This window comes from Glycine soja, chromosome 3 (genome assembly GCF_004193775.1).
Source record: "Glycine soja cultivar W05 chromosome 3, ASM419377v2, whole genome shotgun sequence".
Classification (NCBI taxonomy): Eukaryota; Viridiplantae; Streptophyta; class Magnoliopsida; order Fabales; family Fabaceae; genus Glycine; species Glycine soja.
Window position 1 is genome coordinate 33083346 of NC_041004.1, and position 20935 is coordinate 33104280.

A 20935-nucleotide genomic window follows, 5' to 3' on the forward strand; every position below is an offset into this window, starting at 1 on the left:
GTGAAAGACATATCTAACATAATACTTGTTCATATTCAAAATATAATGCTTTTTCTGAATTAAGTTAAAATTGTTTGATTGTACTATTTTAGTAAAGTTTCATGATTCAAAATATCATTTCTTATTTGACTCCTTTGGGTAATCACTGTGCTATATTGAATTAAAAACAGATTTGATTTTAGATTAATCCTTGACCGCCACCATTATATAGATATTAAAATCATGAATTAATTATCAATAACTACATATATTAGTATTTTACTAAATTTCAAGGAATTGATAAAGTAGAACAAGGCATAATGTTATATCTGAAAAGCACAGTTTCAAATTCTAACCAGCTATCTCCTTAGAATAAGCTAAATGTAAATATATTTATAATCTTTTTTCTTTCTTGGAGTCTAAAGATTTTCTGTCTTGAATTTGGTGTGATTCTCTCCTCCTAATTTTTTGAGTGATAAAATGAATCCTAGTATTTTATAAAATATATAAAAAAAATATTTGTATTTATGACAACTTTGACCACAATTAATTCCAAATCACAAACCGCTTTAGCAGTAGTAGTACAGAACCGATTTTTAAAGGCTCCTATTTTTCTTTTCTTTCTTTCGAACCTGCTCAATGGCCAATTAATAGCCTCATTGATTTCCCCCCTTGTTGAAAAAATAAATATAAATATAAATTCTAAATCCATCCTCTTCTACTGTCTCCCTCTCTTTCTAAATCTTAACAAAACGCCAACACCATAACCAAAACGCACACTCACACAGAGAGAAAACTCTTTCTCCTTCTTCTGTAGTTGTTTTCTTCTCTTCCAGATCTTCGGCGCAGAAGAACCTCCTGAAATTCGATCGCTTCATTCATTCACGTTTTGCTTTCTTCAGATTTTCGTCAATATTAGAGATTCTACGTTCGCACGATTATGAAGATGATGCTATAGCAGCAGCAGTAGAATTCGTTATTGCAAAAGAAGAAGAAAATGGACGATAGAGGTAGCTCATTCGTTGCTGTTAGGAGAATTCCTCAAGGAGAAACCTGCCATCCAAATTCTGGTAATTTTCCAATTAGTTTTCTCCTTTTTTTGTTGCTTTCTTTCGTGCTTTTCGCGACTCTTCTCTCTCACTCTCTTTCGCAAAGTTTGTTTTTTTTTTTTCTTTCCTTTTTTTTACGCAATAGTTGTTGTACTTGTACCACCACTTCTTACTTTTCTCTCTTTCTCTCTCTTTACCTTCATAAAAAAAATGAAAAACATATTATTATTATTCTTAAATTGAATATCATATGCATGGAGTCATGGACCGAAATCGAGATCGAACCGTTTTGTAATAGGCCGCTTCATAAACCCGAGTTGCGTGATGTTTGCTGCTATTCTTAATTGCATTGGTTGGTGAAATCATTTTCTTCAATTATTATTATTATCAAATCATTTTTTGTATAATTTTCACATATGCAAATTCAATCTCTCTTTCTCTTTATTAATAGTTATTATGGGAGATGTTACTTTGTTTTGTTTTTGTGGCATTTAAGTTTTTATCACTGTGGTGGCTGTTCCCGTAGATCTAGCGTTCATGAAATTCGGTTTTGTTCGTATCGTCATATCTTGGAAAATGCGATTCACGTGTTGTGTTTGAAGCTGGTAGTACCGATAGATAGCTATATAATTTAGAATAAAGTAGAACAGAGGTCTCCTATGATTAAGCGTTGCTGCGTTGGCTCTTTATTTTTTAATTATTATTTTTAATTGAATGTGTGTAATGTGTTTCTTTGTTTGAGGGATTGTGTGGCATGTGGGTCCACGTCCAGGTATAGGCCTGGTTTGTGGATTGAGCTGCTGGGAACACAGAAACTACTTGTAAAATGTTAAGGATGCATTTTGGTAATTAGCTTAATTAAGTGCTTATTGAATTAGGTTTTGTTTGGATAAACTTTTCAATAAGCACTTGTAAGAGAAGAAAATATGAAAGTAAAATGAATTGAGATTCTCCTATAATCAACTTATACACTTAATTTTCGTAGAAATTCTATCATATAGCTTCTTCAAAAGTGATGTGCATAAGATGATTTAAGCTTGTAGAAGTTCAGTTCATTTTACCTCCATAATTTCTTTTCTTCTCCTACAAGTACTTATAGAGAAGTTTATCTAACCAGATCCTAACTGTTGATCCTATAAGCACTTATGTATAGGTTTTCTATAATTGAAGAGGAAATAAAGTTAAACTGTTTTTTAAGTTATGGAGAAGTTTATCTAAATAAGGCCCAAGTGTTTATTATATAAACACTTATTCATTACCTGTTTCTGTAATTGAAGAGGAAGTGGAGTTAAGCTGTCTTGATATGTGTTATCTTGGAGAACTTATTGAATATATCAGAAATGTTTTTCATAAACTCTTTCAAACACTTATATATGTGCTTGTGTCCTAATGTAAGCTTAAATAGGTTGTAAATAAGCTCTTCCGAAAGCACCCTAAACATTGGTTGGCAGATTGTGTCTTTTGCCTGGGAATGGAAATTTGTATACAACCCATAAGGGACTGCACTCTGGGGAGTCGGAGTGGGTGGGCGGCTTTTACATAATTTAGTGTTATTTTATATTCAAGGCTTTCCAGTTATGTTTAGGAGGATTTGAGTGCAATGAATTGTAAATTATGCAAGCTGTTACAAAAAAAATATAATGCTGCCACTTTCTGTGTTGTTTGAAACACTGCCTGCGGGTCCATTAACTTAGGATGAAAAATGTAGCATAAAATAAAATTTATTGGGTAGAATCTTCATTGATAGCAATTTTGTTTTGTTACAGCAGAGGTTGTGGCAGGGTCAGCTGCATGGCTAGGTCGAGGTCTGTCTTGTGTCTGTGTACAAAGAAGAGATAGTGATGTTTCTAACACTTTCGATTTAACCCTAGCCCAGGTAATATTTTTGTAATCACTAAAGCAGCACTTTGTTTCTGTTCTAGTATCTCAGTTGATTATGCTTTAGGCATCTTTCTGCAAAAACTAAAATAAAAAGGTATGAAATTATGAAAATTTAAATTAGAGTAATGATGCTTCAATGTTTTACTACAATAAGCATCTTCTAAACTGTATGCAATATAAACATGCACTTTAGATTTGTATTGAATGATCTGTCTTCTTACCAAATAACAAACCTAGTGTTAAATTCTGATTATATGGGTTTTATTCTTGTTTATTATCCATATCTTGTGTATGGTTTTGGAGTGCCAAAAAATCTATTTGTTAGAGGGAGTCTTGATTACCAAGTACTAATAGCTAATCAGTTGTTGTGTTTAGTTTAAGCTCCCTCTAACATATGAAATTGTGGAACAGTTTCTACATATTTTTTCTTCTGTTAAATATTGTAGTTTATAGTTATACCGCACAAATTCTCATGGTGTTTAATTTTCATTTCTTAGGAGGAATGCTTGCAGAGGATACAGAGACGTATAGATGTTCCATATGATAGTTCTATAATTGAGCACCAGGTATATTTGCCATTGATATTTTTCAAGACTGTGTAAGCAATGTGACAACCATTATGATGCACACCTTCAACCTATGTACTCATAGCTTTATGTGCTGTCACTGGCTTATTACTCTAAGTGCAATCTTCAATGTCTTAAGACTGTAATTACATACATATTTAGGATGCCCTTAGGGCTTTGTGGAATGCTGCGTTTCCTGAAGAAGAACTTCATGGCTTGATATCTGAGCAATGGAAGGAAATGGGCTGGCAAGGAAAAGATCCATCAACAGATTTTAGGTAGATATTGTCCTCATATTTTTTTGGCTGCCAAATCTAGAGCTCATTCCAGCTAATGTTGTTAATTCCCACTATATATTTGGCAGGGGTGGTGGTTTTATATCATTGGAGAATTTTCTCTTCTTTGCTAGGAATTTCCCGGTATGATTTCTTTATTGGTTTGTTCACTCTTATCTGATTTTGTAACGAATATATTACTTATGTTAAGTTTAGAATGGAAAGCCTTTTGTCATGAGTGACAGCTCATCCTAACAGCCAGAGAAAGTAACAAGGAAATTTTACTTGTATTTCTTCCAAAAGAAGAGGCCTTTTAGTTTCTAATACTGAAAAGAACTTATGTAGATATAGTGTTATTGTGGGGTATTGATTTTTGGAGAATGAGTATTTCTCTCTCACAGTAATGATTTCAGATGAAGTTTGAATGGTGATGTAGGAAATAAAGTCTTCTCAATAATTTAGTAACATGTTTATGCAGATTTGAATAAATTTCTAGTGCTTGAACATTCTCCATGATAGAAGAATTGTGACCATATTAGTATATTCTCTTGCTTTCTTTAAGAGAAGGGTCTAGCAAGTGAGATTGCATTTTAAACGAGAATGGTGTTTAAATTAATTGATTTGTTTTTTTTTCTCCAATGGCCTCCTAAATTGCACCTACTTTACCAATGTCTCTAAAATATGATGTCATGCAAGTCAGTGGTAAACTTTACTCCATTCACACTGAGCCCGCAGGATCAAATGTGGTCTTCCTTGCTTACTTTTACTCTTTTGATGCTGATATGTATACTTCTTTTTTCATTCTAATTAACAGTTGTCTATTTTGTTTCTCTTAGGTTTTTATGTTTATCTGACATTGTAATCTTTCAGGGCTCATATAGATTCTTTTTTGGGTAGAAAAAGTATGATTGTTATTATTATTATTATTATTATTATTATTATTATTATCAGGTAGGAAGTATAAATTACAGGAGAGAATATGGTATTCTCCAAAGGAAAAAAAAAGCTGAAACAATGATAAAAAAAGCTCCTCTAAAGACAAAAACAGGAGAGGAAGCTAGCTGCCACAAAACACTCATAGAAGACTCCCCAAATAAGTCTGCAAAAAAGGAAATAAAGCTAAAGTAACTCTGAAACAACTCTCCCTTAGTCTTCATCAGAAAGACAAATTTGAAGATTCCAAAAGAAAACATATTTAATCCTCCTGATTTCTTTAGGCCTTCCATAATTTACCATTGTAGTAACCTTAAAGTTGTTTTTGTACCTTTTTCTCATTGAGACCATTTGTTACCCTATTTGTTTGTCTTTGACTCTTCGTTAATCGAGTGTTTTTTTAATCCCCGAGAGCTACTAGAGCTTTTCTGCCAGCCTTAAATCTAATCAGTTGTTGCTATTCGTGTATCTTTATTGTATCCTTTTATTTTTGCAGAAATCCTTCCAGGTTCTTTTACGCAAGCAGGAAGGAGATCGATCAGTGTGGGAATACCCATTTGCAGTTGCTGGTGTTAACATCACATACATGCTGATACAAATGCTTGATCTTGAAGCAGGTTTGTTACTTCTCCTGTTGTTATCCTGTCTAAAATGAAGAATTGGGTTGCTGTGTGTATGTATGGTCAATTTTCTTTCTGTATTGTGTCATGTCAATTTCATAGAGCACCCATGAGGAATATACTTAAAATTTAAGGAGTCCTTTCAATTTTTATACGTTGACATTTTACTTTTGCATAAATCAGTATAACAAAGGTCGCCTGCTATCATCATCTGAATAGTGATGGTGCCATATTGTGATACATTGAATCAGTACGTGGATCAGTAACAATTATCTAATAATGATATGCTTTGCCTTTACAGTCAAGCCACGCAATCTGGTTGGAGCAACTTTTCTAAAATTTCTTGCAGGTAGCCTACACTCACCCTTTTTAATCCACTATTTTGCTTTTCTCGAATATGGAAGGGGGATCAATCAGGGGGGGTCTGAACTTTAGTCAAAATGAAAAAGGGTTTATTTAGAATGTTATAGCTTTTACTTGCAAGTTGCAGGCCCAATTTTATCTAAGGTTGCAGTTTTAAGTAACTAAACCCGTTCATGCTTGTCTGACAGAAAATGGGTCAGCTTTTGATCTTCTCTATTGCATAACTTTCAAGCTAATGGATCATCAATGGCTTACTATGCGTGCCTCATACATGGATTTTAATGTAAGTATTCTATAACCTCAGCTTGCTGTAGAAATATAAGTTTATGGTGTAGAAGTTTGTTAAGGAGGAGAGGAAGGGAAAGAATATGGATGGAAGTTATATTGGAACTGAAGAGTAGTTTGAAAATTTTATGTGAAAAGGAAATGCTCTGCTTGAGAACTTTATTGGGTAAAAATAATCTGTTTGTTTAAATAAAAAATTTGTCATGGAGGTGTACCCGATGCTGTTTCTTGGCGGTTGACCTTTACTTTGTAGCTTTAGATTGCCAGTGACTACCCTGCTAACATACCCATTACTTCTATTCTGACAGGCAGTGATGAAAGAAACACGACGTCAGCTAGAGAAAGAGCTTCTCATTGAAGACATAGCCCGGCTTGAAGATTTACCCTCATACAAATTACTTTCCCGATAATACCAGTCCCAAAAACCTGTCACTCCTATTTTTCGCCAAGAGGCTTTTGTATATGATGTGATGTGATGCTCCTCCTATCATAATTTTCACTCCTGTCAATTCAGCATTTTTAGTAACATTTCAGCAAGAATGAGCTATAACATGTAAAACTGATGTGAGCTTTAAGCCTTATACTTGATGTCACAAGGTTTGAGATGGATGCAGCAGTTAAGCTTTTAGTCTAGTTGAAAGATGATTTTGTTGGCCTGACATGCTGCCAGGAGGCTGAAATGTAAATTTGCTTGGTATTGGGTATTAATGATTTGTGGTTTGCCACTTTACCAATATATTTCCTTGTGGTGTTATAACTGGCAATTGCAGCTTGCAGTAATGTCTTTCAGATTGCATCTTCTTGATCTAGTTTGATAGACTGCATATGTTTGCAGATGAACTTGCCTATAAGAGTAATTGTGATATCTATCCGGAGTTGATAAAGATTGTATTCCTGATAGTAACACGTTTCGTTTTATCATATCTTGAATGTTTTATGCAACCAGGCTGAATTTCTTGAATTCTGCATGACTGAAGCGTCTGTTGAGAATTTAAATTTTGGATGATAATCAATTCGTTTCGATTAAAGTTACAGTAACCAATATATTTTTTTGGATACCCTAACTTAGTTATTTAAAGAAATTGAAAAGATATAAATTTACATTGAAAACTACTTTTCATATAAACAAAAATGACAAGGCCCTTGTTTATGGACATTTATTTCCGGCACTTCTATTATTACATCATGCACCTTCCATTATATTCCAAAAAGTTCATTCTAAAATGCAAATAGGTTTTTCATAATGCAATTAGAGATGCAAGATACAATAGTGAAAGTGTTGGACAAATGACAGCTCTATCAATAGTCAATAATGAAATTGTAATTAAGGATTAAAATATAGAATTTTTATCAAAAATGCTTAGTTTGCGAATCAAAATCTTAACCCTATTAATTATTACTGAAACTAAGAATCATGAACTGAGGAAAATATGTCGTATTTACTTTTTATTGTTAAGAAATTTAAATATATTAAATTTGAATAACAAAGACATAGTAATAATATCATATAGAAAGAAAACAACTTTTTTTAAAGAAATAAAATTTAATTTGATCATTCTTGTGCAATATAGATGCACACGAAGGTTATAATTATGTGACCTTTTATGGTGATCATAGTGATAGGACAGCCTAAAAAGATTATTTAAGAAGTCACCAACTAGACTCAAGAATGATAAGAGACAAACTAATATTTCTTTTGATTTCATTCATTGTACTACTCCCACTTTTCTTTACCTCTGTAATTGAGTGTGCACAATTGATTGCATAGATATTATGTTTCAAACCCTTTCCACTTCCTTTACTTTTTACCTAACAAGGGCGGCGAGTGGCGACAAATGTGTATTATTGCCACACTTCAAATTAAGACATGTTCTTATGAAATGTAAGGACATAGGCATTAAACTCATTTTTAATTGTTAATCATATAGCAAGTGTTTACACGTTCTACAACCAACAAATGTTTTGGAAAGCGTATCTTTCATTCTCTCTCTTTTTATGCCATGTAAATTTTACTGTTTTGAAGGTTATGCCATGAGCTATTTGTGATTAGTTAATAGTAGCGAATAGCTGGCAAAAACACTAAATAGGATCCCTTTTAGATATTTATTATCAAATAGGGTCCCGTTTGCAATTATTTATCTTAGGGGTCTGTTTTTTTATTGCAAAGTGTCCCCCCGACAGACGCTTCCCTGCACAGCGCGACACGTGGCGCCACAAGACAGGAGGCGCAGCGCACGAGGGCGCCCTGGGTAGTGCCCCTGACACGGGCGCGTATGCTAGCGTCCAGGGGTCTGGCGCCTTGGCTAGCGCCCCTGTTGCAGGCGCGACTGCTAGCGCAGGACAGCCAGACGCTTGCCCCACCCCCCCACACCCCTCCCCCCAGTTTCTTCTTCTCACACCCCCCAACCTCTTCCCACACCCCTCAGTCTCTTCTTCTCACACACCCCCAGCCTCTTCCCACACCCCCACCCCAAAAACATTATTTTTTATACACTCTAAATTGTATATTTTTTAATTTATTTATTATTAGTTTATCAAAAAATTTAATTTTTTTCATTTTTATTATTAGTATTATTTGTTATTTTTTTTATATTCTCACACCCCCACCGCAAAATTTCAATAACATTATTTTTTATACACTCTAAATTGTATATTTTTTAATTTGTTTATCAAAAATTTAAATTTTTTTTCATTTTTATTATTAGTATTATTTGTTATTTTTTTATATTCCCACACCCCCACCCCAAAATTTCAATAAGATTATTTTTTATACACTCTAAATTGTATATTTTTTTAATTTGTTTATTATTTGTTTATCAAAAATTATATATTTTTTTCATTTTTATTATTAGTATTATTTGTTATTTTTTTATATTTTATTGTTCTCTCTTTTTGAAGTATATATAAGTACATTTTCAATAAAAATACATTTTCACCTAAAATACATTTTGAAATCTTAAAATATTTTAAAATGCTTTTTGATTTGGCCATTAAATTACGTTAGAGATCACTTTTGTTTTATGTGTCATTGACATTATCGTTATTTATTTTTATTTATTTTAAAAGCATTGCACAATAAGATTGAAAAGTTAAAGTGGCAATAATATAAAATTAACATGAAAAAAAAAACCATACAAAGTACATGACAATATGAAACACATGGAAAAAAATAATACAAAGTACATGAAAATGTTAAACCATGCGGAAAAAATGTAAACTCATTATTAATCAATCATCACTATGTCTGTGATGCCGCGACGAAGTCCCACATGGCCGGTCCCAATTTCTAGCTGCCCTATCAGGATTTCTTCTTCTAGGATTCGCCCTTTCATCCACTTGGCTGGTCCCACATGGCCTGTCCCAATTTCTAGCTGCCCTTTCATCCTCGGCAGAGAAATCATGACGTAAATCGACCCCTAATAAGTCTTCCATGTCGGGTATATCTCCAGGTATATTCCACGGACTAGCAAGTGGGGCATTTGGGGTTGATAGTTGATCACTTTGGGTAAATGAAGGAGTTCCCGTTGAAGGAGGAGAGTACCCAAATATGCCTGCAAAACTATACCCTGGTTGAAAATCATGTGGATATGAATACATCGGCGGCATCTGAGACGATTCTTGGGTGAATGCCGGAGGTGTGTAATACATTCCATGTTGTCGTTCTGGCATCGGAGGCAAACTATACGTTGCTGCATCAACAGTTTCCCGATGTCGCGCTAAGCCTCGAGTCTCCATAATTTGCTGTAGTATATTAAACTGTTGATGTTCAAATTGTGGCTGAGAAGGGGGAGCATCTTCATGTGCCTCAAGTATCCTATCCTCTTCGTCAGACAAAAGAGTGATCTTCTCGATACATGGCAGTAAATCGTCAAAAGTACAAACCCTTCTCGCAACAGGCGACACCATAAAATATAGTGTTTCGACGATTTCACCATGCATAGAAAATAAATGAATAGTTATTAAAATAATCTTCAATAAGCGAACATTCTTTTCTAAATTATAATGAACAATGTATACCAATAGTCCTCTTCTTGCATGTTTTGGATCAACATAAACTTTTGTTTTACGCCTGTACCACCTCATATATTCAGAGTTCAGACTAAGGGTCCCTGTTTGTGGCAACGTTTGCTCTACTCTCCTTTCATAGCGACTATTCTATTCATTAAGCGCGGGTTGCATTAGTCGCATCCAATTTTTTCCTTCCTTTCCCTTTAATGTCAAGTCATGTATGTTGTTGGGTTGCATTACTGGGCCCGACCCGAAATAGGTTGCTACATTCCAAATTGTCTCATGACTCTATTCGGCTGGTGTCATTCCACTTTTTGAAAACAAATAAGTGGTATGATACATGTCTATCATACAGACCCAAAAAAACAAATTTGACTCAAATTCATTTCCACATTTGGGGTGGGGGGTGTGGAAAGAAGCTGGGGGTGTGAGAAGGAGAGACTGAGGGGTGTGGGAAGAGGTTGGGGGGGGGGGTGTGAGAAGAAGAGACTAAAGGGTGTTGGGGGAGGCGCCTAGCAGCCCTACGCTTGTAGTTGCGCCTGCAGTGCAGACACGCCCGCATCAGGGGCGCTACCCAGGGCGCCCTCGTGCACTGCGCCTCTTGTCTTGCGGTGCCACGTGTCGCACTATGCAGGGAAGCTCTGCGCCTCCTGTCTTGTGGTGCCACATGTCACGCTGTGCTGGAAAGCGCCGGTCGGGAGGGGGGTGGCACTTTGCAATAAAAAAATAAACCCCAAGATAAATAATTGTAAAAGAGACCCTATTTGATGTTTTTGCCACGAATAGCTAGTATTGAATATATTTTAGTTGAGATTAACTAACGGTTTAATTTTTTGGGTAGTCCCAGGAAAATCATTTTTAATGAAACGCTAGATTTGAAAAAGAAATGTGTTGTCACGGAGTATAATTTTAAACCAATAATTTGACAATTCTACAGCATTGCAATACCAGTTTTAAAAACTGTCATTTTCCAATTAATAAGTAATAACTGCAACTCAGGTGAGATAATAAGATAAAGCAAAACCCTTTTAGGATTTAAAGTGCATGCAAAAAGCTTAATTAAGCATTTATTGCAAAGCATACCAATCTTTATTTTAATTAGCTGTACCAAAAAAATTATCAAGTTAAAAGTAAGTTGTAAGAATAAGTAATTTATAAAACTCCAAATCAACTTATTTTTTGTTACAGCTCCAAATAAAGTTTGAATTAGCTTATATTCCATGCACCTTTTTTTATTGTTAAATAGATAATCGACAAGACAATAGAAGCAAATATGTATCAATAATTGACAATTTATCTATAGAGATGAGGATGGAATATTATAATGTAATTGCATCTGCATCCTCAAAAATGGCTCATAGGAAAAAACATTAACAATCAACAAGGTAAAAGCAAAACTGGTCTGGGATTTAATTTATCAAACTGTGACATAAATAGAGCCTGAAATGCAAGCCAAGGTACCAAACTCTTAAACAAAAAAGTCCAACAACGGACAGAAACAGAAAACATGTAGATAATCTGGATCAACCTAAGGCAATTTCAAGATCAACTTGAGGCATATGATTTACTCATAGATCCAAGAGTGTTGGGAGCTTTGCCAGTTAGCAGGGCCCTCAGGGAACCACAATGCAATTTCCTTGTTAGCACTTTCAACTGCATCACTTCCATGGATAACATTCCTACACAAAGACAAGTTCATAAAACAAAATTCAAAGTTCCCTTCAAATTAATCAATAAAATTGTAAATAATAAGTATCTAGATCCACACTAAGAGCAATGTTGATAAACATTGACTAAAACAACAATTTTGATTTTCATGAATACAAGATACAGAACATGGATTTGTTGGATTCCACTCCCTTGATTATGATGTACTCAACAGTGTTATCATCTTGCTTAATTGATGATGTCATGAACATATTGCAATATTCGCAGAATTGGTTGAGCACAACACTCTTTTCTCTAAAACACAGAACGTTGGAAACCAATGTTGTAAATAAGAAAAAAATTCGGGAGAAATTGAAAATCAAACAACAAAAATGAAAACCTAACATCCACCAAACTAGATTAGAAACATGAACAACAATGAAAACAGATTCATATTCATGTGTTAAAACAAAAGATTTGAAAACGTAAACTTGCTTGAACGATGATGAAAACAAGTCTATACCTTCCAATGTCAATGGCAAAGTCACCACGGATAGTTCCAGGCTCAGATTGAGCTGGGTTTGTGGCTCCGATAATCTTTCGGCCAGTTGTAACAACATTCTTGCCCTCCCAGATCATGGCAACAACAGGGCCAGAGATAATGTAATCCACCAAACCACTAAAGAAAGGCTTGGCAGACAAATCAGCATAGTGCTTCTCAGCAAAAGGACGGTCCACAGTAACAAGTTTCAAACCTGAAACCAAATCACACCATACAATCATCAATAACAACTTCACAAAGCATAACTTGTTGTCGCATCAAAATTTGAGGTTGATAATCAAGTATTACAGAAGACTTCAATTTTCAAACATCATACAAAGAATTCATCGTGCATTTGACGTCTAGGCAAAATATAGAAATCTAATCGGAACCTAGGTGTTTTCTGATACCCAGAAACGAAATCTAAACTTAGCCAGATGCTCTCATAACAAAAATTCAGTATACTATTAAGTATTTAAGCAATTATTACCTTTCAAGTAGAAACCTTTCTTCTCAAATCTGCTAATGATCTCGCCAATCTGAAAAAGAACCACTTTTCAGTCAAATATTACTAAACTTCGAATCACATGCATAACCTTAAATTCAAAACATAAAATCAAAGTATCGACCCATTTACAGAAAATCCATAAATCGCAAATCCATCTTCTGAAAACTCAATTTCCCAAAACACCAAAAACTCACCAAAACATTCATGGACCCATTTTCTGAAAATCCAAAAATAGAAAACACGTCCTTTCAAAACACAAAATTTCAGAATAAACAATCATAAAAAAGGAAAAAGAAACCAAAAACACCACCCCATTTAAAATTTCTTGGGAATTCCCAGAAATAGGCACAAGATACCGAGAAATATCACGAAATTCATGTAAAAATCCCAATTTTCCATAGACCCAGATGAATTATATCGAGAAACAGGTAACAAAATAGAGAGTTGTAAAGAAAGGGGACGCACAAGGCCTCTTTGGACGCCATCAGGCTTGATCATGATGAAGGTTTGCTCAGCCATGTCTCTTTTGATGTTTTTTAGTTCAGTGTGTGTTTGTGAGTGAGAGAGCGTAAGGAATACGGTAGAACAAGTGTGAGAGAAAAGGGTATTTATATACGGATGCTGATGAAGGACTCTCCAACCCTAACCCTAATTTCCTGAACGAATATTCTGCTTTTGGCATTGGGAATCATTTGCTTTTCACTATACTTTTTTTCCCTCTAATAGTAACGTATTTCCTATATTTTGTATTTTTCTTATTTTTATTCTAATACCTAGAGTCCTAGACAATATATTCTGATTTTGTCTTTCTTTATAATGAAATATTTTTAATATTTTCTTCTTATACCTACATATTCTAATTCTAATTCTCTCTTTAATTTTGTTTATACTCTCTCTTTAGTGTACAAAATAATAAGGCTAAAAGATGGTGTTTGATTTAAGTGTTTTTTGTTTTTATTTTTAAAGTAAACATAAAATAAGAATAAATATGCATTAAAAACATATTTTCTGAAAATATATTTTAAAAAATAGGCCCAAAAATAAAAAATAAAAAATAATTAATGTTTTTAACCTTTTTTGAAAAAGTGAAAACATGATAACACGTGGAATAATTTCTTTTCAATACATGTTTTCTAAATCTTAAAAATTTTAAAATGAAAAAAAAAGCACTCAAATTAAATGTCACCTTATATCTGTTTGTCTCTATTAATTTAGTTTTTAATATTCAATTTGTTTGTAATTATAATATTTCTTTCAAAATTACCCTTAAGTAATTAAGTATCGAGAGAAACCGAGGGAACTTCTAAGGGGTGGAGGAAGCTCATAGCCTCCAAACTTTTTGGAATTTTTTAATATTATAAGAGTAACTTTAGTGTCAGATCTTGAACAAAGATCTTGAGTTCAAAATCTTATCTTGTGTGGATCTTGCAATAAAGGTGTAGTAGAGATCTCCAAGGGTGCAGAATGAATTCTTGTACAAGAATCCTGAATATATATGCACAAGCTTAAAAAAAACCACTTAAAAACAATCAATTGCAACCTGTAAGAAGAAAAAAAATGGAAGAACGAAAAAAAAAACAATAGAAGAGTAAAAAAAAGACTTACCTAGAGGCCGCGGAGAGGAAGGGAGGCCGCGAAGGGGCAGAAGGAAGAAAGGGGAGGGGGAGGGGCAGAAGGAGGAAGAGGGGGGAGGGAGGTCGTGGAAAGAGAAGGAAGAAGAAGGAGGAAGGGCGGAAGGAGAAGGAAGAAGGGGAAGAGGGAGGAGGAGGGGCGGAAGGAGAAGGAAGAAGGAGGGGAAGGGGAGGAAGAAAGAAGAAGAGGTAGGAGAAAAAATTGAAAAAAAAAAGAAGAAGAAAGGCACAGTGAAGGAGAAAGTGGACGTTGGGGGAAGGAGAAAGGCATAGTGAAAGTGGTCATTGTGTACATAGTGATCGTTACTGTGTACATAGTAACGTTCAAAAAATTGGATGAAGGAAGCACAAACGATTGAAGAAAAAAATAGATGCACAGTATAATAGTCGAAAAAAAATTGTACATTATAAATTGGCTCAAACAATAATAATTGTACACCCAATTATCATTCTCATTTTTCATTTGTCAACCTCTATTTTCCAAATTTAAGCTTAGTTAATTTTTTTTTCCAAATGGATCCAAATCAATTTGATTGACAAAGTTATATAAATTTTTTACAAAATTATAGCATGTCTCCTTCGACCCAAAATTCACAAAATCGTCCTCCTTTTTTCCCCCTCCTTTTTTTACCACCACCACCACCAAATTATTTTATGTCAAACACTCAAATCCCTTCTACCGTTAATTCTCAAAATTCGCAAACATTTCCTTCAATCCTAGCAAATAGTCCTACAATGGTTTCAAATGATGATGTTGGTTCACAATTTCTATAATTTTTTACCTAAATTGTGCTATATGAGATCGTCGTTGAGGAAATATGAGGGTCTTTGACAAAAAGGAAGCCTCGAGTCGCCTTTGCAATTCAAGAAGATACACATCTCATTAGTTCATGGCTTAACATCTCAACCGATCCAATTGTAGGTGTTGGTCAAGGAAAAAAAGCGTTTTGGTTGAGAGTCACAAAAAATTACAACAAATTGCGAGGTGAACTCCGCAAAAGAGCAGTTAATCAATTGAAATCACCATGGCAAAAAATTAATGTAGTTGTGCAAAAATTCAAAGGTCATTACAAGCAAGTGGTATCATTGAAGAAAAGTGGTTGCACAGATAATGATGTTATGCTTAATGCATATGTCATTTGGAAGGAAGACGAAGGAGTCGATTTTGGTTTGGAACAAGTGTTTGTCCCTCAACAAGTGTATCGATTCGCACAAGTAATATATAAAACAGTAAGACCGAGTATCGTATCAACAGGGAATTTGTTTCACCTAGACTATGTGTATTCAGTATGTAAACACTTTTAAAGCTGGAAATAAAATAAATATTGAATGGTGGATTAAGTTATGCACTATTGAACTACTTAGACAATATTAAAATACTCAAAGCTAAAAAATATGACAATTATCAAGATAAACACGTTGGGGAGTTCCTACTGAAATATCTTTTGCCGTATAAAAGGTTTTTCTCTATTTAACGCTATCCTAGTGTTCTTACACTGAGAAAATACTCAGACCATGATTCCTCACATGAATGAACCTAGCTCTCTTAACTTTTGTTCTTGATTCCTCAACAAACTCGCTCTAACAGAGTTGCACTATGCATACAGTGTAAAATATACTAGATCACTGCACTCCATTCCTAGACATATAGATTTCTAGCTTGCTCTACCAAGTTCTAAGGTTTTGAAGCATTTTCCAATACTAAAAAGCCTAACTACACATACAAATGGGTGATCAAGTCACAAGCATGTAAAATAAGCATAGATAGAAGCAAAGAACATCAGAAAATAATATTAAATAGATAGTAAGAGTATTACATCAAGAGTCTCAGTAGTTACTCCCCAACAAAGAGACTCTAGCTTTCCATTACAAATAAAGCTTCAAAATACAAAGAAAGAAACTATTTTTGGTGAAAGAAAATGGAAGAAGATGATGGAGAATGTCTTCTCCAGCCTCTCAACCCTAAATCTCTCTGTTTTTCACGAAGCTAGGCTTTCCTTGTTGCCCTTGACCGGTTCTCCTCTTGAGTTCTGCCAACCTTAGTGTTTTAAAGGCTCATGGACTTCTCAGCTTCCGAAGGCTCGCTCAACGAGCATGTCTCGCTGAGCGAGAGTAAGTGAAAATTTGCTAAGCAAGCTTAGGTGCACTAAGCGCGAGAAGAGATAGCGTCCTCGCTGGACGGGCTAGTTGGGCACTAGGCGCACAGATCTACGACTTATCCTCTTCTAGGGTTTCCCATCCGCTAAGCAAGCTGGATGCCTCGCTGAGCCAAATTGCCTTGCTAAGCATGTCATCAACAGCTTTTACCTTCTCTTCTTTGGTCTGCGAACTGAGTTGGATTCAAAATTAGGTCATAAAAATGGAGTTTCTACTCTATAAAATCACATCATAAAAAAATATGTACAATTTCTACAAAAAGAACCATAAATTGGAGGCACATTGCTATTTCCTTGCAAATCTTCAATACCAAACTAACTCATGGATAGCAACTAACAACATGCTTGGCGACTTTTGAAAGATCAACTGAAATGGTTAGAGCAGTTTACTGAAAATTGCTCTAAAAGGATGAATATTTCCGCATCTGGGCATATTCATCATCATCTAATCCAGAAACACCAGTCAAAGATGCTGAAGGTGACACACCGTCTCCAATTGTCCGTCCAATGGGTCAAAATGCAGCCAAAAGGAAGAGCAAAGGAAAAGGAGTAGGAACATCTACCAATCCTGTCGACCTGATTGGTGTGAAGGAAACAATGAGGGAAAGAAATGTTCTAGTATTAATTTGTTAGATAGTTTTAATTTGTTGTAATCGTCTTTTAATTTGTATTTTTAGGAATCATGTTTGACTTATTTTTTTTGTAATCGTATTTTAATTTGTTCAATTTTTTTATTTGTGAAACTAGCCGTTACAAAACGAGTCATTATGAAACTATCCATTGTACAATTTTTTATTTGTTCAATTTTTTTTCTCATTCATTGTTGTACGCGTCCTTCAAACAATATTATTTTTTCACTTGTTTATGCAATCAATCGTTCATATACAATGGGTCAAAATAATGACTTTGACAAATTTTGAAAACAAATTGTTTATGAAACACTTGACGACGATAATGATGAAGAAATCATGAACTACTTATGTGTGATGCAACAACAAGAAGACAACAAAAGTCAACACAAAAGACCTAGAAAAGTCATTAATCGTAATCGTGAAGATGGGCATCTAAGATTGATGAATGACTACTTCTCAGAAAATTCGATATACACAGAGACTCAATATCGACGTAGGTTCCAAGTGCGATGACAATTGTTCATTTGAATTGTCAATGCTCTTAGTAATCACAATGAGTATTTCCAAATGAGATCTGATGTTGTTGGTAGAATGGGTCTCTCACCATTGCAAAAGTGCATTGTAGCTATTTGTATATTGGCATACGAATCACTTGCTGATTGTATGGATGAGTACGTTAGAATTGGTGAATGCACTACAACTCAATGCTTACAAAAATTTGTAAGGGGTGCCAATGAGATATTTGGACAAGAGTATTTGAGAAAACCCAAGAATAATGACATCAATTACCTACTACAAATTGGAGATGCACGAGGGTTTCTAGATATGTTAGGTTCTATTAATTGCATGCATTGGGAGTGAAAAAATTATCTAGTTGCATGGCAGGGCCAATATTGTAGAGGTGATCATTGTAAACCCACAATAATACTTGAAGTCATTGCTTCACAAGACTTCTGAATTTGGCATGCATTTTTGGAGTTGTAGGTTCAACAATGACATTAATGTGTTAAACCAGTCACCTATATTTAATGACGTTTTACAAGGTTGAGCTCCTTCAATATAATTTACAATTAATGGAACTTCATATAATATGGGGTACTATCTTGTAGATAGTATTTATCCTGATTGGGCCATATTTGTGAAGACCATACCAAAGCCACAAGGTCCTAGAAGAAAATTATTTGCAAAATGTCAAGAAGCAGCGAGAAAGGATGTGGAACGAGCAATTGGTGTGCTCAAATCTCGATTCGCAATTATATGTGATCCATTGCATGCCTAGAACATAGATACAATGAAGGATAAATATCGGCATGCATTATATTACATAACATGATTGTCGAAGACGAACAAGATACGTTCAATGATAATGTCGATATTGATTATGATCACATAGAAAATGACATTTCAAATGTTGAAGTATCTCGTGGTACTCCTCCTAACTTTGTTACATACTTGCAAACAAGAAGCGTTATGCATACAAGAAGAATTCATCAAACAACTTCAAGCAGACTTAGTGGAGCATATTTAGGAACATTACAGTCACACCACTAATGTAATTTGAACAATAATGAAATTTGATTTTTCTTTGACGGGTAAATAGTCACTTTTGTCCATCAATGTGTAATTCGCTGATAAATGCGCTCCTGAAAGATGAAAATACAAAATTTAGTCCCTGAAAATATAAAAAGTGCAATAAATATATCCGACCGTTAACTTCTGTCTGTCACCGTTAATAAAATAACTTACGTGGCATGGAAGGATAAATTTGTCACTGAAATGATTGTTAACGTGGATTGCCAGCATAGGGGCATATTTGTCATAATATTTTTTTTTTTTACTTTTCGTCTTCCCACTTCGCTAACAAATGCATCCCTGAAAGATGAAAATAAAAATTTAGTCCGTGAAAGTATAAAGAGTGTGATAAACATATCCGGACGTTAATAATAGATTGTAACTTATTATTATTATTATTATGTGTTTGTAATTTACTGCTCCTATTCGTTTAGTACTTATGTAATATATTTTTTAAATTACCTTTTAATATATATATATATATATATATATATATATTATTTTGATTTCCTTGTCAAACCTTAATATTTGCTGTTAAAAAAACTTTATCTTATATCTTATAATTTTATCAAATTTCTACTAAATTTCTCACTTTTAATCTTTAAAATTATTCCATATCCTAATTCCAACATAAGTACCCTTGTATTTAGATTGAAAATAATATGTCGAGAGTTTTGAGTAGAAAAAAACACAACCAGCTATGAGACCAAATTTATTTATTTATTTATTTTAAAAAAGAATATAATCAACTATTTTTTTTAAAAAGTCTCACAAAATTTAAACTAGATAAAGCTAAAGTGGAATTACAAGTTTTTTTCCTTAATCAATAAAATGTATATATATACCTAAAATATGAAAAAATTTCTTGGATAAACCTTATGTGCATCCACTAAATACAACACTTATTATACATAATACGAATGAAATGAAAACAGTTACTAACAAATAAAGAACCCAAATAAATTTAAATAAAAAATATGATAATGCTCAAACTAATACAAATGTTAACTTCTAAACAAAAAAAAAACTAATACATATGTTTATTCTTTGCGTTTGGGACGTAGAGTTGTATCTCTTACTGATTTAGGGACTGCAACAACCTTGTATTCCATTTGACATAATAAAGATTAATAACTAATTGAAGAAAAAAAAATTCAAGAAATAAAAGGTTTTCATTTTTTTAAATGGTAACTCAATATTTTTATATCATAAAACTAAAAAAATTTATTTTATTTTGGAAAATAAGTAGTTATATTGATTAATTAAAAAAAACTAATTAAAAATTTGATAGATGGATAAATAGATAGATAATCAAAGTATAAGAGTTCAAATCTTAAGTTTTATTTTACTATTTTTTTAATCCCTTTTTCCCTAACTTCTCTCGTATACAATTCATTATTAATGTACGGATATATTTGTCACCTTTTTTATACCTTATGGGACTAAATTTTGCATTTTCATCTTTCAGGGATACATTTGTCAGTGAAGTGAGAAGGCGAAAAGTCAAAAAAAATATTATGACAAATATGTCCATATGCTAGCAATCCACGTTGGCAATCATTTCAGTGACAAATTTGTCATTCCGTGCCACGTAGACTATTTTATTAATGGTGATTGATGGAAGTTAACGGCCGAATATATTTGTTGCACTTTTTACACTTTCATAGACTAAATTGTGTATTTTTCTCTTTCAGGGATACATTTGTATTACACATTGAGTGATAAAAATGACTATTTACCCTTCTTTGACATTAATGTTTTCAATTTTTTATTATCTAATTTATGTATTTTTCATTTCTTTAACATTTAGTCAAAAATAAAAATTAAATTTATGCTCATTTTCCTATTTTATAATATTTATAATTTTTTCTTCAATATTGTATTAAAATTAATTATTTAATTATTTATATTCAATCTAATAAATAATTAAATAAAATATTTAAAAATGAGTTCATATGGGACTTACAAAAAATATGATTCCAAAATGAAATCTAGCACTAATCCTATGTAACACCATGAAATCTACCAAAAAGTGGTATAAAATCTCAATTTAAAATCTAATAGTAAAGTAGTTCTCTAAGAGTTCTTATATATAGTAGGAGGCAGGCTAGCGTGGGAGATCTTATTAGGTATCTCACAATCGGAAAGAATTTTGAACCTTAAATATAATAATTTATAATTGTAAGGTTGAGATTTTTCTTCTTAATTTTGAGGTGCCTTTTAGGTACCTCAAAATTCTTTTGGCTGTAGACTAGTGAGTTTCTGCGGGATTGGCCATGAATCTGCTGA

The 20935-nt window shown here is 33.5% G+C and overlaps 2 protein-coding genes across 5 annotated transcripts; one reads left to right on the top strand and one right to left on the bottom strand.

Annotated features, from left to right (window-relative positions):
* Positions 1–615: 615 nt before the first annotated feature.
* Positions 616–6851, top strand: LOC114406498 (ELMO domain-containing protein B-like). 4 transcript variants are annotated; one of them, XM_028369208.1, is made up of 9 exons: positions 616–1049; positions 2795–2904; positions 3407–3475; positions 3638–3753; positions 3840–3894; positions 5180–5300; positions 5605–5652; positions 5855–5949; positions 6260–6851. In XM_028369208.1, the coding sequence occupies exons 1-9, from the start codon at positions 977–979 to the stop codon at positions 6359–6361; spliced, it is 789 nt and encodes a 262-aa protein (XP_028225009.1). In that variant the 5' UTR covers positions 616–976; the 3' UTR covers positions 6362–6851. The 4 variants fall into 4 exon arrangements, with proteins under 4 accessions (XP_028225009.1, XP_028225010.1, XP_028225011.1 ...); XM_028369209.1 differs by having other exon boundaries at positions 2798–2904; XM_028369210.1 differs by lacking the exon at positions 616–1049 and adding an exon at positions 1264–1380.
* Positions 6852–11233: 4382 nt separating this feature from the next.
* LOC114406499 (nucleoside diphosphate kinase 1) lies at positions 11234–13272 on the bottom strand. Its single transcript, XM_028369212.1, has 4 exons — positions 13121–13272; positions 12638–12686; positions 12130–12361; positions 11234–11638 (listed from the first exon to the last, which is right to left on the bottom strand). Exons 1-4 carry the CDS (start codon positions 13172–13174, stop codon positions 11524–11526), a joined length of 450 nt encoding a protein of 149 aa, XP_028225013.1. The 5' UTR covers positions 13175–13272; the 3' UTR covers positions 11234–11523.
* Between the last annotated feature and the right edge of the window lie 7663 nt (positions 13273–20935).

Bases quoted from the DNA above. Each gene is read 5' to 3' on its own strand.
- LOC114406498 (XM_028369208.1), top strand. From the start codon at position 977: ATGGACGATAGAGGTAGCTCATTCGTTGCTGTTAGGAGAATTCCTCAA. The intron at 2,905-3,406 runs GTAATATTTTTG...TTCATTTCTTAG, and splicing joins TCGATTTAACCCTAGCCCAG to GAGGAATGCTTGCAGAGGAT. The intron at 3,476-3,637 runs GTATATTTGCCA...ATACATATTTAG, and splicing joins GTTCTATAATTGAGCACCAG to GATGCCCTTAGGGCTTTGTG.
- LOC114406499 (XM_028369212.1), bottom strand. From the start codon at position 13,174: ATGGCTGAGCAAACCTTCATCATGATCAAGCCTGATGGCGTCCAAAGA. The intron at 12,687-13,120 runs GTGCGTCCCCTT...GTTCTTTTTCAG, and splicing joins ATGGCGTCCAAAGAGGCCTT to ATTGGCGAGATCATTAGCAG. The intron at 11,639-12,129 runs GTATAGACTTGT...GTCTTTGTGTAG, and splicing joins TTTGCCATTGACATTGGAAG to GAATGTTATCCATGGAAGTG.